This window comes from Odocoileus virginianus, chromosome 6 (genome assembly GCF_023699985.2).
Source record: "Odocoileus virginianus isolate 20LAN1187 ecotype Illinois chromosome 6, Ovbor_1.2, whole genome shotgun sequence".
Taxonomy (NCBI): domain Eukaryota; kingdom Metazoa; phylum Chordata; class Mammalia; order Artiodactyla; family Cervidae; genus Odocoileus; species Odocoileus virginianus.
Window position 1 is genome coordinate 38,774,037 of NC_069679.1, and position 18,058 is coordinate 38,792,094.

Genomic DNA, 18,058 nt, shown 5'->3' on the forward strand with positions numbered 1-18,058 from the left:
TGGAGTGGGTATTCATTTCCCTACTCCAGGGGGTCTTCCCAACCCAGGGATCAAACCCAGGTCTCCTGCACTGCAGGCAGATTCTTTACCAAACTGAGCTACCAGGGAAGCCCTTGGACACTCTAGCTACTCTTAAAGAAAGTAGACTTTTGAGGGCGGTTTTAGGTTCACAGAAAAATTGAGTGCGAAGTACAGAGTTTGTATGTGTTTCCAGCACCCCCTCTACACACACAGCCTCCTTAACTCTCAAGATCCCCCACCAGAGCAGTGCATTTGTTTTAATTGCTGAACCTACATTGACACATCATTATCACTCAAATCCCATAGTTTATATTAGGCTTCACTCTTGGCGTTGTAAATTCTATGGGTTTTCACAGACGTATAATAACATGTATCCACTGTTAGAGTGTCACGGCCCTAAAAGTCTCTGCTCCGCCCGTTCTTCCCTCCCTCCTTACCCTCTAGTCCCTGGCAACCACTGAGCCTTTTATTGTCTCCATGGTTGTGCCTTTTCATGAATGGCATATAATTAGAATCATACAATATGTAGCCTTTTCACACTGACTTTTTCACTTAGTAATATGCATTTGTTACCTCCGTGTCTGTTCACAACTTGATAACTCATTTCTTTTTAGTGCCGAATAATGCTACATTATCTGGATGTACCACAGTTTATTTATAGAGGACAACTTTACAAATTAGGACTACATCCCAGTGGTGGGGTATATTGCAGGGATTGGGTGTATGTGTGTTAGTGTCTGAGAGTTGTGGGAATGGAGGAGTTGGAATAGCTGTGGCTTTCTTTTTTGCCATGCTTAAAAAGTTTCTAGAAGCATCAGTTGAGAGAGAAGAGTTGGTGTAGGACAGAGTTCATTGTGAAAGTCTTGGAGAAATATTTCCATAACCATAAAGGCAAATCCTCTTCTCTTACTTTCTTATAACTTACTCCCCACAGAGCCTGGCATCTGCCTAGTCCAGAGCCTTCTGATAAATGAGAAAATGTCTGTATCAAAATACTCCTCCAAGCCAGTTATATGAAAACATGTAAACTAAGCAAACGGTTGGAAGAAAACAGAAAGCTGAGTTGCATGGGCACTATTTCTTGATCAAAGAACATTAAGCAAAAAGAGCGGGGACTTCCCAGGTGGTCCAGCAGCTAAGACTGCACTCCCAATGCAGGGGGCCCAGGTTCTCTCCCTGGTCAGTGAACTAGATCTCACATGCTGCAGCTGAAGATTCTGCTTTCCTCAGGATCGGGGATCCCACATGCCATGACTGGGACCTGGTGCAAATGTATAAAAACATAAAAATAATAATACAAGAGCAAAACAGAAGTTGCTATAGTTCAGAGGTCATGTCCACCATTTGAGGACACAGCTCTGCTCTATTTGCTTTATTTTGGGGAGGCTACTGCTGAATGACCTGTCTTGTCTCAGCTGAGGTTAATTTCCTGCCAGTTGAGCACTTTTTTGGCAGGGGTTGGTGCATCAATTCCGAGAACTGTGATCGCAAAGCTGGAAAGCCAGTTCATCAGGCTGTGGTATCACTGCCCAGTTAAGTGTATTAACTGGAAGATGACATCATTTCAGCCATTTTGAATCTTAAATACAAGGATTACTCTTTCATAGGATGAGTTAACATCAGAAGATAGGTCCATTGTCTTTCTCATCAACAGTTTAATATCTTCTAATACCTCTTGTCATTGGTGAGCTAAGAGAATCATTAGGGATAGTAATAAAGGGCTCTATTTAGGAATGAGCCACCATGAAAATGCTGCTGATTTCAGTTCACATCCATAGTTTCAGACCCTTTTCAGTATATTAAATTACTGGTGAAAAATACCAAAGTAATGGCTAGTTTGACAAGATTACCGTTTTTTAAGAGAACCAAAAGCTTCAGTCTTATCCTGTTTGAACAAGTTGCACTGCTGTTGGGAAGCATTTTGTTTTTTGTATTTACAAGTCAGTCATCCCAAGTTTTCTTTAAGCAGAGCAGGAACAAAACTAGCTAGTTTTGTAGTCCATCCCAAACAATGCAAACCATCTCTCAGCTTTAATTTTCTCAGTCACAAGATGAGAGTTGCATCTATTTGCAAATATTACTCTAATATCACCAGATGAAATGGTCCAAGAAGTAGAGATTAGCATAATGAATTACTGTGCTTCAGGGGAAAGGGAAGGCTCTTCATAATAAGGATGTTTTGTTGTACTTTTTTTCCAGCTTCTTTCAAAATGTCTACCGTTCATGAAATTCTGTGCAAGCTCAGTTTGGAGGGTGATGTAAGTATATCATTTTCATTTGGTGTAATTTTTGATGGTTGGGCATCTTTGGGTAACTGTGTCCCTTCTTTTCCTTGTGCATCTAAAGAAAATGAGGACAGAATTAAGATACTCGTTCCCCTGTTGGTTCCTGTCTTCCCCATTACTTTAGCTATTCCTAGTAGTTCAATTTGAAAGAAATGTTATGGCTTCAGAAACTGTTTTGGTGTCAGATCAAAATTGGGCATACACTAGTGACATTGATGTGCCTGGAACTTTATCCTGCTGTATACTTAACATGCCAGTGATAGTGCTTGTTATGATGACACAGAACTTTTAGCATCATACCCTCAGCTTTTATTAATGGCTGCATCAAGCTGCAGCCATATTGAAAATGATCTTGCATGTTTTAGAGAAGCTTTTCTCTAAAACCACTAGAATTTTTTTAAACTAATAAAAGTATTCTATATTCTAATTCATCATGATGCCTTTTTTGCTTTGGTTACCAGGGAGCTCAGAATTGTATTTGTCTTTCACAGGAACCTAGAAATTCTGATGCATTTGGTTTGTTTGTTTGTTTTATGGTCAAAAATTTTGAAAGCTATATGCAAAATTATAAGTCATTGCAAATGCTTTTAGAATAAAGTAGAATAAAAGTTGTGAATGTGTAAATTACCTAGTAATACCATACATCATCCAGGTCATCTTGGCAGAACTGGCTTTTACAGAAACTCAGCAGTGACACTGGTCTGTAGGCATATCTTACAGATATTTCAAAATATGCTGTCACTAAAAAAATATATATGTATATATGCTGTCACTGAAAGTAAAATACAAAGCACTCAAGTGGGTCGACAGCAGCCTGGGTCATGAGGAACAGAATCCTCCGTCCCTGGTGCTTACCAATAAACTGTTCCAATGATGTCATTGGTGTAAGCACAAGTTGTATGGCGTATAAAGCCTACGTCATTTTCATCTTTCCTCTTGGACCTTGTGCATACTGTTGCTGGCAACCATACAAGTGGCACATTGAGGTCCAGACAAGTCTAAGAGCTAAATAAATTTTTTCTTAATGGAGTAGATCATTAATTCGTTTTTAGTATCAGGTTTCATAAGAGTGCTTTTCATGTGGCCTTTGAAGTTCCTCAGGTATGATGTGTTTCTTGATGTGCAGAGATGGGACTGCAACAGAAAACATCATGTATGCTTCAGTACATTGAGGGAAGAGAAACATTACTTTTGCCTTCTTAATTTGATATTCAGATAAATGGATTTTACAGATGATTGCTTCAATTGCCCATTTAATTTTATTTCCAGAGATAAAAGTATGCAAAACTTTTCCCTACTCACTATTGTTTCTGAAATGAGATGACATAGCACCTGCTATATGAAGCCACATTTCATATGGCTCAATGACTAGACTGCCTGCCTTTGTAAATAATGTTTGGAATTGTTAATAAATAAGAAAATGTGTTCCCATGGATTTCTTAACTTATTTTGTAGCCACTCTAACATATGTAGTAAGTATTTCAGAATAATACTTTGTCCTTACCTTTTCTTGATTGTGTGCTCTCTTTCCATTGAGTTAATCTTGCTGGAAAGTTTAGTGAAATTATAATGAAAACACCTTGATAATCCACTGTGTTTCAGTTATACATATTAACTGGATTTACCGCTTAGCCAAGATGATCACAAGTTAGTTTGAAATATTTTGTCCAGTCATGAACTTAGATTTGTGGGTTTGTCCTGGGAGACACTTGAAAGGATGGCATCTTAGTTGCTTACCTGTGCAACCTCAGTGCTATTAATAATACATGCTGGGATGCCTTGTAACATGATGTGTGTGTGTGTGGAAAGGTAAGTCAGGGTGACTCAGTCTCTCTCTCTTTCCAGAAACTGAGCCATGGCAAAGTCATGTATCATGGGAAGTATATTCTGAGAGGAGGTAGGATGGGGGAGCCTTGATGCTGAAGGTGGTAGATAGCTCCACCACCCTTCAGCCACCCTAAAGAACATTGTCAGTGCTGTTTAGTCTGTCCTTTGCTTTCAGACTGGATAGCAAGGGGGAATAAAGCTGCAGGAGCATTTCAAAGGAGAAAAATTAACATTTTGGAAAGGAGAACTGATGTAAAACTGTGCTATTACTTCAGTCTAGGGTGGGTCCCTCAGATCAAGAACAGTGTCAAGAACAGCTTTCCAGGGCTTTGAAAAGCCCTGGAAAGCAAGAGTGAGTGCATGGTTTAAAAGACAGAAAAACAAAATTCTAGGAAGAGTAGTTGGTGGAAGGGATTGTGTGAAAGACAGAAGAGAGGTTTTATGATGATGGCCATTCTGACTGGTGTGAAGTGGTATCTCATTGCAGTTATGATTTGTATTTCTCTAATAATTAGCAATGTTGAACATCTTTTCATGTGCCTCTTGGCCATCTGTATGTCTTGTCTGGAGAAATATGTGTACAGTGGGAACTCAGCTTCATGTTATGTGACACTGAGTAGAGCTCAGTGAGCCTGGATAGGAGGGGAATTTGGAGGAGAATGGATACACATCATGTATGGCTGAGTAGCTTTGCTGTGTGCTTGCAACTATCATAACATTGTTACTTGGCTGTACACCCGATATAAAGTAAAAAGTTAAAAAGAAGAAGAAAAGACAGCAGAAGGGAGGGGAGAGAGAGGAGAGAAAAGAGGAAGAACTTGGCCAACATGTAGAGGATGTGGGCCACACGGCCTGACCACCTTGGTGGAGGAAGAAGCTTCCCTCACTTGCCTGATAGTCCGAGACAAGCAGGCAGGCACTCTGCATTTGCTTTCTAAAGAACTGTGATACAGGCCCAGTGGAAATTCATGTACCTGTAGCAAAAACTTGGCGAAACACGCTTGTCATTCAGGCATTTCCACATTTCCAGCTTGTTTCAAATTGTTGCCAGCCCGGTTTTGTGCTCTTCAAAGCCTTCCCCAGAGAAACAGGTGGTTTCAAGTGCCCAGCTTTGCCTTGTCCACTTTGAGCTTGCACACAAAGTAAGATGAAAAGTAAAAATAGATTTATCAAATTCTTAACTAGTTGAGCCTTTGAAGAATTCTGAAGGAAGTTTTATATCCTATGTGTGATGGCGTGTTAATACTTACAAGTTCCCTGGCCTAAGAATGATGTGAATTGCTAAAAAACAAAATAATAGGAGAAAAAATTTTAGTAATTGACATTTCAACAAAAGGATTTTAAATGTGTATGACTTCAGTGTGTTTGCCTTTTAACCTCAGCACTCCACACCTCCAAGTGCATACGGGTCAGTCAAAGCATACACTAACTTTGATGCTGAGCGGGATGCTCTGAACATTGAAACAGCCATCAAGACCAAAGGTAAGCCATATGTTTATCCTCTTGTCAGACTCTCATAAAAATGTTATCAGTCTCTGTCTTTCCTCTTCATACATTGGTCATTTGAAATTGTCATCGAGCTTTAATGAAGTGATCCAAACCTACCCCATCCCATCCTTCCCTTCTTCCTTCCACCTTCCTCCCTCCCTCCTCTCCTAGGAGAGAAGAAGAGGACTTAAAGCGTGAGAAATTAACCGAATGGCCTAGTGACATGGAAATAGGCTTATATCTCAGGGCCAGGAGGCCTGATCCCGAGTGTGTGCTTTGGGCTCAGAGGCTTCAGCCTCTGAGGAAGGAATTGGAAGAGTTGGAATTGGAAGGAAGAAATTGGTCATGGTGATCCCGCCGGGCCCCTTTTTGGTCTTAAGTCCCCTTGAATTTCATCACTTTTGTTGGAAAATTGCTGGGTACATTTTGCTGCTTTGCTCTTAGATTGATCTAATGAGCAAAAAATCCAGGCTTTTTTTTTTTTTTTTTTTTTAAACTCCACAAGTTATGTCACTCCTTAGGCCTAGAACTCAGATTTAAAGAGCTGTCGGGATGACTGTATTTCCTAGAGTTCCAGGATGAGTGAGAGAGGATCAGGAGGCATAAAATCTTCTGTCCTGAAATAAAGCAGATAAAACATTCTGCGGGTAGAGTTGAGCAAGGACCTGTTCAGGTCATCATGTTGTTTTCTGTGTCTACAAAAGCCTGTGACCAGACTTTCAGGCTTCCGTTGATGAAGCATGTACCTCTGGGGTTGCTCCATCCCTGGATCCCTGGAAACACTGCGATGATTATGGTGATGCTTGTGATTCACCACACTCTTTCCCCGCTTTGGACAAAGCACTTCTTTACATGCAAAGCTTGTGAGACACAGATGTGATCCAGCAGCTATTCTGACTGCTGGTTCATCCCCTGCTTACGAGCGCAGGACATTAGGATGATGGAGTGTTTTTACTTGTTGACACACCGCAACAGTTCACATACAGGTCACTGCAGACTGGGGACCTCAGTCAGGGCAACCTGGGGGGCCTAAAACTGGGATGACCATATGTCCCCGTTTTGCCTGCATATTTACTGATTGTGCCCCCTTGCACCCTCAGAACTGTTGTATTTTGCAGGATAAATTGCATAGTCACCTTTCCTAAAACCCTTGGAAAAACTGGATACTGTGTTTCCAGGGATAAGAAGGAATGTAGAAAGATCCTTTAGGTCCTGTGGTTCTGATGCAACATAGGCTTGCATCATCAGCCTCAAAGCAACCTTAGTTTCCATGAGGACACTGTGGGCACATCTGGCCTGGCCAACTAACTAGCCTTCAAAAAGCCATCTCTCTTGGTGCTTTTAAATGACCGTACTTGTCAAAGGCCAGCTGGGAAGTCAGGAAGTCACTGATCAGGAAGTGAAACTAAAATCTGCAGGTCTTATCTCCCAGCAGTCAGTTCTACTTGGTGGAACCTGGTGGATGAGAGCATATGTGTTTGTGGTTTCACATCTTAGCTCTGCCACTAATTTACTAACTGCAGACTCTGGGAAAACATTTAGCTTCCTTAAGCCTGAACTTCCTTACTATAAAGGGGGAGCTAATAAAAGTTCCCACCTCACAGGGTTGTTGTGAAGTAGGAAGCACGTAGCGTGGTGCCTGCCATATAGACAACTCAGCGTATATTGCCTTAACACACACACACACAGCCCGCTCTCCTATAAACTCACTCCGCTCACTGCGTCTCACTATTTGGATGTGCCTATATTCCTAGGGTTTCCCAACAAGCCATTGTAGAGATACAATCGAAGTTTTAACAGCTCACTCATCTGACAAAGATGGTGCCTTTTACAAGCTTGAGACAAAGGCTGCTTTTATCCCGGCATGAGAAAGCTTTTAGTGCACTGGAATGTAAAGATTGCACAAGTGAACTCTGGCAACAGCTGAAACTCCCAGGGTAATAAAAATACCTTCAGGCCCTTTCTGAGTTAGTAGAAAAATACTCAAGTTTCTAAGCAGAAACGTCTGGAGAGCTAAGATTTGGATTCCTACATTCCGGTTTGGTCAAATGCAGCTGACATCACCATTATCAGGGTTGCAGGAGCTGCTTATTGAGTGCTGCTCATTATGGGCTGGCATGGCACCTAGCACTTCAGGAACATTATTCCTAGGTGAACTTTGGATTAATCCTCTCATACTAGGTGCTGTCATCCCCAGTTTATGGAGGACACAGTTGAGGATTAACATGCTCCGGGTCTCTTGACTGTGGTTCAGACTGGGATTTGAATGTGACTCGGTCCAGCCCCAGGGCTGTGTTCTCACGCACCCTAATGTTACGCCACCCACTTGGCAGGACCAGACTTCTTACTTTGCCATAAGTTGTGTTCAGGCATGAGACCATTTTCTATCTGTGATTCTAGAGATATCAGATATATGTCATATTTGTAGGTCCAGCTTTTGGTCCCCTGTCGTCTTCTTTCCCAAACTTAATGCACCGTGAGTCCCACTTAGGACTGCTTTTTATTTACTTATTTTTGGTGCCTAGTGGTTTTAAAGAGTAACTGAATTTTCTTAAATCTGTTGACCCTTTAAAATAGTTTCTAAAAAATAAAATAGTTTCTGGATTGTTGGTGTATTTAGAACCTTAAATTCTTCTAGGACACTCTTGAGAGGAAAGACTGTGATATCCATACAGAGCTCAGTGATGTAGCCAAGATGTTATTGTCAGTATTGGTCATGATGGTGACAAAACTCAGGTCTCTCTTCTGGCTGGGGAGTGACTTAGTAAATTATGATAGCTCTCTATAGGATATCTGTAGAATGTCACCACAATATGAAAAGTAAAGTTTATTAACAGTTGTTTTACATTGCTATTGAGATAAAATTCACATCTCATACAATTCACCTATAGAAAATGTACAATTCAATGTTTTTTTTTTCCTAGTATATTCACAGACTTGTGCAACCATCCTTGCAATCAATTTTGCAACACTCATTTTATTTTTTTTATTTATTTATTTTTTACTTTAAAACTGCCGTCTTCTGCTTTATTGACAGGTAAATTGTTCAAAAATGTTCTCACGATTCAATAATTACAAAGACTCAGACTTACATTAAAAAAGTAAAAACCAGAACCCCCAGCAGGTGCCAGCCCCCGCAGAAGGCCCGGGGGGCGGGCAGGCAGGTGCTGGGTGTGTGGCACGCACGGGCAGGCCGTGGTGCCCATGTCACTCAGCGCCGACTCACGGCAAACGCACGTCTTCCACAGCGGCAACACTCATTTTAACATAAATTTCACCTTAGATTTGTCAGTTGCATAAAAAATGGACATAAAATAGTAAATACAGGGAATTCCCTGGTGGTTCAATGGTTAGGATTCCATGCTTCTGCTTCAGGGGCTTGAGTTCAACCCCTGGTCAGGGAACTAAGATTTCACAAGACTTATAGTTAAGCTCCCTCTCCCCAAAATAGTATATACAGTATGATCACACCACAACAATTTTTTTTATGTCAGAAAGAAAAAATATGGCATTATTCTGTGTGTGTGTGTGTGTGTGTGTATATATATATATATATAATTCAATATATTCTGTATTTTCGAATTTTTCTATGATGACATATATTACCTTTGTAACGGGAAGCAATAAACCAAATTAAAAACAAATGAAGTTATTACAATTGACTCCTGAACAACATGGGTTTGAACTACACTTACATGGATATTTTTCAATAGTAAGTACTACACAATCAGAGGTTGGTTAGATGCATGGGTGTGAAATCAGTTATGTGGAGGGTTGACTGTAAGTTATATGTGGATTTTCCACTGTGGGGAGGGTCAGCGTCCTAAATCCCTGAGTTGTTCAAGAGTCAGCTATAGTTGAGAAAGTCACATCCCTTTTTGTTTTGTTTTCTCCTTGATCTTTTTAGATATTAACACTACTTTAAAAAAAAAAAATGAGCTAATTAAGATCTTACCTTCCCTTTTAGAATGCCTTTCACTTTAAATGTAATTAAGAGGCTTGTGCCACGCCTTACCCAGCTTCTACCTCAAACCCTTTTCCAGAACACAGTGCAAATTAATTGGTGCTTCCTTGATAGCAAAGGAAAGAAAGGGTAAACCTCAAATGCTGATAGAAACAAAAGCCGAAGGACCATGGAAAAGTGACTGTCTGTGGCCTCCCTCTCAGATGGTGTAGCCCAGGTGTGTGTGCATACTTGTGTGTGTGTGTGCCAAATGTAGAACTTGCTGGGCATTACTTGTGCTGCTAACATACATCGACCGTCCCGTCGTCTGAGTGCTCTAAGCAAGAAGGGCTGCGAGCCGGTCACCTGTGGCTGAGGGTCACTCACTGCTGTTAAACGCGAGAACTGTGAACTGGGGCAAGCCTGCAGTGGGGAGGGTGAGGAGGGGCAGGCCTGGCTGAGATCTGTAGGGTGGGGCTGCAGAGACTGGTCAGAAGGCCTCGAAGTAGCTCTCATCCCTCCCTTCCCCTCTGCCCTTACAATCTCTCATCTGGGCTGCGAGGGCATCTGTCTTTATTTCTAAAGAGACTCCTTGCCTCATTCATGACAGATTCTCTGTCTAGCCTCATCTCCAGGCTATTTCATGCCCCACACAGAGCCTTTGCTCTCTTAGGAGCATGCAGCCCTCCTCTAGTGGGAGTGTTATCCCACTTCTAACATCTGGGCAGTTCCCATTTATCTCTCTCTCTCTCTCGGCAAACTTTTTTTGGCCATGCCACGTGGCATGTGGGATCTTAGTTTCCCAACCAGGAATTGAACCTTCCTACCCACCACCCCCTGATTTGAAGCGAGGAGTCTTAACTACTAGACTGACAGTGAAGTACCCCCACTCATCTCTTGACTTGAGGCAATGCACAGCCTCTTCTCCAAGCTTTCTCTTAGCAGGAAGGCAGAATCAATAATTCCTTGACTGTGTCTCATAATACTTTTCATCTCATTTATAGCTCTTGTCACATTGTATTAAAGTTATTTATCTACGGATTTGTCTCCTCCTACCAGCATGTGAGCTCATTGAGGGTGAGGGCTTCACTTCATTAACCTTTTCTAACACCCAGGCCACTGGGATCATGTGAGAACGTACATATTTAACCTGAATAGTAGTGAAAATGTACACAGATACCAGAGCTTAAAGGTGAGTGTGGACACGTGGCTGGCAAGATAAGGCAGCAAAAGACAGATCCAGAATCTGGACCATATCCACAAAGGATTAACAGTCCCCTAGAGAGGTTTGATCCTTTTTTCCAAAGTGAATTTAGTTCATGCCTTGGAAGTCTGCTTTGTTTCTGGTTTTAAGGGGTCTCAGTATTCTGTGTATCTCACCTCAACCAAATGCATGATTGTTTTGTGTATGTTGGCCTGAGGTAGACTCTGCAATTACTTACCTCAATTAATGTCTAGTTAGAAACTGAATAAAGTCGTGCAAAAGTAGTAATATTGCTTAATTAACAAGAGGTTGCTGAGACTTAAATCTGTAGGCGTCTCTTGGTCTAGATTGGCCTTGGGTTAAATATATACTGTGGAGTGTACAACACAGCTGTGAGTGGTTTACCATATGGATCCAAATAACTAGAAAGGAAAGTCAGCTAAATTAGAAAAGGATGAATCTAGACTCCATAAAATAGATTGTAATTAGAAGCAGCACAACCCAAGAGTTAGAGTAAGTGCCAATAAATTGGTACAGCTTTGGTCTCTCTCTGGAAGGGGAGGGTAATGAGTTGCCCTATTATCATTGCCAGTTTTGATTTTAGCTGTATTTGTGTTCTCCGGAAGGGTTGCAATAGCGGGTGTTTTTCCCCCACTTCTTATTAGCACAAGTATAGAAGCATAAATGCTGCAAGTTTTTGCACTTTTTTTTCCTTATACTTTTAAAATGGAACTGCTTAAGTTTTCCAGCATGGCTAGAAGACTAACATCCCATGGCAGTGGGAAGCAAGCCAGGATGTGTGTTTTGCGTTTCACCTGCATACCTGTAGGTATATTCATTCAATTGAGACAGCAGTTAGGAATATATTTTCTTGAATATGCTGGGAGGCAGATTGGCTGGGAAAAGTAGCCTCTCTCCTCTGGGAGGGGCTTTGGAGGTGGGGGCCCAAACCAAGAACCCCCAAGTTTGAGTGCGAGCCAGCTTGTGGGAAAGGCCTTTGTGACTCACGTAGCCCGGGGCCTTCTCACCATCCTGGAAGTTGAACAGAAGGGAACACAACCTTCCCGTTGAAGACTTTCTCTTTGTGTTCAAGTTTACTCTAGACTGAGTTCTCATCTTACAGCACTGCTGGGAACATAGGGACCAGTGCTGCTGAGTCATAGCCACCTTTATTCCGGGCACAGATTTTCTGATTTTCCTTAAGAAGGTCATTGTCTACTCAGGTATGTAGAGGCCACACTCAAGCTAAGGAGCCTGTGAAACCTGGGGAAAGGAGTCCCTGGTGCCTTTCTCATTGTAGGCCTTGGCTGTTGTCGCCTGCCTCTCAGTTCTTTCTTTTGTAAAAAACCGTTACCTCTTGTCCATTGAGGAAATCAAATAGCAGTGATGCCCAGGGACCATGGAAGTCACTGTATTCCTATCTGGTGTCTGCAGAGCTGGGACAATAAATAGTAACTTCTCTGTTAGCTGAGCTCAGGGTGAGTGTGGCAGTGTCTCTTGCATCTGTTCAGATGTTTCACTTTCTGACTCAGGAGGCTGATAGAGTGACAGGGCGCAAATTGCTGCTTGCATTTTATGCACGATCCTTCATTTGCAGTTTTACTTGGTTTGGATCTTGAGCAGTGGCCCTTGTGCTTTTCTGCTGGTTCTGTAGTATCACAGAAGTGTAATTATGCACAGAGGCCGGCAGGGTTCTAGATTATTAAAGAATCCAGTGGGAATACCAAAGAGATGATGCTTAAATCCTTTCTAAGGGACTCAGCTGAGGTGAGACCAGAGCAGAGTGGAAACAGAAGAAATTTAATTTCTCAGCCGAACCTCCTCCTTTAGAGGTAGTTAGCTAAACTGTGCTTTCTCTGAATCAGGCCAGGTAGCACCGGGTCAGATGGTAGGAAGGATACTTTGGGCAATGGTGTGTGTGTGTGTGTGTGTGTGTGTGTGTGTGCACGTGCGCGTGCATGCGCATGCTTCCCTGTCCCTAAAATCACTCTTGTTGGCACTTTAGGTTCCCGCCGAGTTATGAATGGCTATTTTCAGAAGAGGGTCTTCTAGCTCTTTCTCTTAAAAAAACCTCAATGGGGTTATCTCATCAGTGGCTGGGCATTGTTACTGTGTGGCAAATGTTATCTAAAGATTATTTGATGGTTGTACCTTTGTATGTTCTGAACAGTAAGTCCAGTTCTGTAGACAAATAGACGCATTACTGTCTCAGATGCTTTTTAGGAACAAGATGGAGGAGTGTCGTGTAAAAAAGCACCAAAGTATAATTTCAGAAAGGTACAAATGTGACTCATTAGAGTATACAGGATACTCACGTGATACAGAATAAACACATGTCAAACATTAATTCGTTGAGATAGGGCTGGTTCAAAGGAAATTTGAGAGGCTGGTTTATAAAGCACTGAGAAAAGAAGGTTAGAAGAAGTTTACTGGGCTGGATACAAGACCGTTCATGAATTTGAGGGCGCTGAAGCCATAATCTTGGGAACTGTTCTTTCTACTGGACCAAAATCTACAAGTGAACACCTAAGGCATAGAGCCTGTGCCATAATCAGTGATGAGTAGCCAGTCGAATGAGAGCAAGCCCTGGAGAAACAGTCTTGGAGGGCGGGTAGCCACACTCAGGGACATGTTCCCTTCCTCTTGCCCCGTGTTTTAGTTCTGGATGGTTTTCTCTAACAGGAAGCAGAGCAGCCCAATGCAGCTCTTTAATCCTGACTTGAACCCCAGCCCTGCAGATGACTTACTTGTGTGACCTGGGGTGAGCCCTTGCCTCGTGAGCATTGGTGTCCTCATCGGGTGCAGTGGAGGCGACCGTAACACCCCTCACACACAGATGTGGTGACAATTGCGATAGAGAGTGGTTTGTACAAAGTACCTCGTAAAATGTCTGGCACATTGTAGGTATTCAGTGAATAGTTGATACTGTTTTAATAAAACCCATGGGTCCGTGGCCTTCCTCTCCCAGTGGCCTTCCTTTGACCTTGTTCCGAGGTTTGATACTGACATGCCCAGTAACCTAAGCCAAGTCCTGGTTTTTCCTCTGATCTAGATAAGGAGCAAATCTGGGCAGTTTTCCTTTATTTTCTAGCCAGTCAGCCCTGCCCTGAGGGCCTCCTGAGTCCTTTATCAAGCAGAATGAAATCTATTTTCTCTGTGTAACCATTGTGTCTTGGCAGATGTGAGTCAGCATCCTGTTCAGAATGGCCTCTTGGTTCCTTGCCATGGTCAGTAAGGATACACATTTTCTATGGAATGCCACGTGTGGAGCAGGGCTGGGGTTTTTACCCGCAGAGAGGAGGAGACTCCAGGAGGCCCATTTTGTGGATTTGGATTCAGCCATTATTTTAGACTGCAAGTGTTCTTTGTTTTAAAACCATGACTGATGGTTTAGGAGACCCACGACCCCTGAGTCTTCTGTGTGAACCCTGCTGTCACTGGTGCCTTCCTGTGGTGTCACTTGCCAGAAATGTGGCTTCAGGTGACTGACACTTAGATCAGGGACTGATTTTCCAGATGCCCTAGCTCAGAGTGGACTATTTTTATAGTTAGCTGAGAAGATTGGCCGGCCATTTTCATTCAAGGAATAAATGCTTAAAAACTTCTGTGCTGTTTTCTCTCAGGGGCCAAATAAATGTGTGTCTTAGATCCTCACCAGTCTTAAAAATTTTAACTTCTATTAGTGCTGAAAAGACATTTTGATGTCCGTTGACAGAGGACTGGATAAAGTAGATGTGGTACACATATATGACAGGATATTACTCAGCCATAAAAAAGAATGAAATAATGCCATTTGTGGCATCAGTGATGGACCTAGAGATTATCATACTAAGTAAAGTAAGTCAGAGAAAGACAAATATCATATGATGTCACTTACATGTGGATTCTAAAAGTATGATACAAATGAATTTATTTGTAAAACAGACTAACAGATTTCAAAAATAAACATATTTAGCAAAGGGGAAAGGTTGGAGGGAGGGATAAATTAGGAGGCTAGGATTAACATATACACACTACTATACATAAAATAGATAACCAAGAAGGACCTACTGTGTAGCACAGGGAACTCAATTCTGTAATAACCTATATGGGGAAAGAATCTGAAAAAGAGTAGATAGATGTACATGTATAATGGAATCTCTTTGCTATACATTGAAACTAGCTCAACATTGTAAATCGCCTATATTCCAATATAAAATAAAAATTAAATTGAAAAAACATTTTAAAGAAATCTGTCTGAATCACAGAATTTACTGTGTTTGCACCACGTTCTGTGGGATTGCCCATCCGTGTGACTGTTTCCCAGGGTGAGGCTTTGCTCACATTACTTTGTGACTGTCCATATCCAACACAAGAGGAATGGGAAGAGGAAAGAGGCGTTATTCAAGTTTGTTGTTTTCTTTATGCTTTTGCTTCACTCACACAGTTTATTTTCGAGCTGGGCTTCTTCTCTTGGCAAACACTTCCCTTCACACGGGCACAAAAGAGCGGATCCAGAGTGGCAGAGGCATCCGCGCTGGGATTAACTTTGTTCAGTGTAAAGGTTTCCTGGAGTGCTGGTACTCTGTGTATTTTTTGATGGTGATTGTGCTGTCATAGGTAGCTGAGTGTTCGGCCATCATCCTTCAGCTGTATCCTGGGCAGAAGTGATGAGTCACCGGATGACCCTTGCAGCTTCAACCTGGACTGAACCATTTTCCGCAGGAATTACCATCTTACCAATTACGATAGCAGGTCGAGAGGAAGCAGCAGTGTTCTGAAGATAAGATGGTTAAATCCCACTGGCAGATGTGTGTATTCTGCTGTTCCAATGTACAATATGCCTTAAGTGGCTTTGACTCAACTTTTGATCCTAGACCCTGTGATTTTTTTTTTCCTCTTTCTAGTTTGATTTGAAATTTGAAGACAAAGGTAGGGGAGAAACAGCTGATGTAGGTGAGGGTCTCAGAAGGAGGAGGGGCTTCCACTGGTAGACAATTTTCAGTTGTTTCTACAGTTGCTGGTATTAGCATTTGTGTAATGTATCAGATCCTTCACTGGTCAGGGGTCCCAGCATGCTCGATACTGCATCACAGCAGGCTGTTTGCGTGATAAATAATTCAGGTAAAATACACTGAGACGCCTTCAGGCTATAGCCATTGCTGTCTCCCAGGTGAGATTCAGGTTAACCACCCAGGCTCTTTATGGGGAGTTCCAGTAATTGGATTGGATTCTGACTGTTGGCTAAACGCTAAGCTGCTGTGAATAGAAAGTTTCATTGTTTGATTGCTAAGAGAGGTTTCATTGATCAAGAGCATGGGGCTACACTGAAGTTTGTGGAGTGAACTTTCTTCAGGTGTTATTTCTTACCTGGGTTTTTGAACAAAGGTAAGCATTTCTTTCCCTAAGATCGTAGCTGATTCTGCACCTCACAGAAGCAGTTGGTCAGTTCAGTCAGTTCAATTCAGTTCAGTTGCTCAGTCGTGTCAGACTCTTTGCAACCCCATGGACTGCAGCACGTCAGGCCTTCCTGTCCATCACCAACTCCCAGACTTTACTCAAACTCATGTCCATCAAGTAGGTGATGCCATCCAACCATCTCATCCTCTGTCGTCCCCTTCTCCTCCTGCCTGCAATCTTTCCCAGCATCAGGGTCTTCAGTGAGTCAGTTCTTTGCATCAGGTGGCCAAAGCATTGGAGTTTCAGCTTCATCAGTCCTTCCAGTGAATATTCAGGACTGATTTCCTTCAGGATGGACTGGTTGGATCTCCTGGCAGTTTAAGGGACTCTCAAGAGTCTTCTCCAACACACAGTGCAAAAGCATCAATTCTTCAGTGCTCACCTTTCTTTATAGTCCAACTCTCACATCCATACCTGACTACTGGAAAAACCATAGCCTTGACTAGAGGGACCTTTGTTGGCAAAGTAATGTCTCTGCTAATATGTTGTCTAGGTTGGTCATAACTTTTCTTCCAAGGAGTAAGTGTCTTTTTATTTCATGGCTGCAGTCACCATCTGCAGTGATTTTGGAGCCCCCAAAATTAAAGTCTTTGACTGTTTCCACTCTTTTCCCATCTATTTGCTATGAAGTGATGGGACCAGATGCCATGATCTTAGTTTTCTGAATGTTGAGCTTTAAGCCAACTTTTTCACTCTCCTCTTTCACTTTCATCAAGAGGCTCTTAAGTTGTTCTTCATTTTCTGCCATAAGGGTGGTGTTATCTGCATATCTGAGGTTATTGATGTGCAAAAACAACACTCAGTTGTGGGTGTAACTGGTGATGGAAGCAACGTCCGATACTCCGATGCTGTAAAGAGCAGAAATGCATAGGAACCTGGAATGTTAGGTCCATGAGTCAAGGTAAATTGGAAGTGGTCAAACAGGAGATGGCAAGAGTGAACATTGACATTTTAGGAATCAGTGAACTAAAATAGACTAGAATGGACAAATTTAACTCAGATGACCATTATATCTACTACTGTGGGCAAGAATCCCTTAGAAAAAATGGAGTAGCCCTCATAGTCAACAAGAGAGTCCAAGATACAGTACTTGGATGCAATCTCAAAAACGACAGAATGATTTCTGTTCATCTCCAAGGCAAACCATTCAATATCATGGTAATCCAAGTCTATGCCCCAACCACTAATTCTGAAGAAGCTGAAATTGAACGGTTCTATGAAGACCTACAAGACCTTCTAGAACTAACACCCCCAAAAGATGTCCTTTTCATGATAGGGGACTGGAATGCAAAAGTAGGAAGTCAAGAAACACCTGGAGTAACAGGCAAATTTGGCCTTGGAGTACAGAATGAAGCAAGGCAAAGGCTAATAAAGTTTTGCGAAGAGAATGCACTGGTCATAGCAAACACCCTCTTCCAACAACACAAGAAAAAAAAAAAAAAACACTACAAGAGAGGACTAGACCTGGACATCACCAGATGGTCAACACCAAAATCAGATTGATTATATTCTTTGCAGCCAGAGATAAAGAAGGTGTATACAGTCAGCAAAAACAAGACCGAGAGCTGACTGTGGCTCAGATCATGAACTCCTTATTGCCAAATTCAGACTTAAACTGAAGAAAGTAGGGGAAAACACTAGACCATTCAGATATAACCTAAATCAAATCCCTTATGATTATACAGTGGAAGTGAGAAACAGATTTAAGGGAATAGATTTGATAGACAGGGTGCCTGATGAACTATGGATGGAGGTTTGTGACATTGTAGAGGAGACAGGGATTGAGACCATCCCCAAGAAAAAGAAATGCAAAAAGGCAAAACGGCTGTCTGAGGAGGCCTTTTAAGTAGC

At 42.0% G+C, this 18,058-nt stretch overlaps 1 protein-coding gene across 4 annotated transcripts in view; it reads left to right on the forward strand.

The window, feature by feature from the left end:
* The window catches only part of ANXA2 (annexin A2), a 48,677-nt gene that overhangs the window by 12,905 nt on the left and 17,714 nt on the right, over positions 1 to 18,058 (forward strand). For all 4 annotated transcript variants that reach the window (XM_020894113.2, XM_070469200.1, XM_070469202.1 and 1 more), the window contains 2 exons: positions 2,221 to 2,279; positions 5,516 to 5,615. In XM_020894113.2, the coding sequence (XP_020749772.1) occupies positions 2,232 to 2,279; positions 5,516 to 5,615 (148 nt within the window). In that variant the 5' untranslated portion in view covers positions 2,221 to 2,231. The remainder of the gene's footprint in view (positions 1 to 2,220; positions 2,280 to 5,515; positions 5,616 to 18,058) is intronic.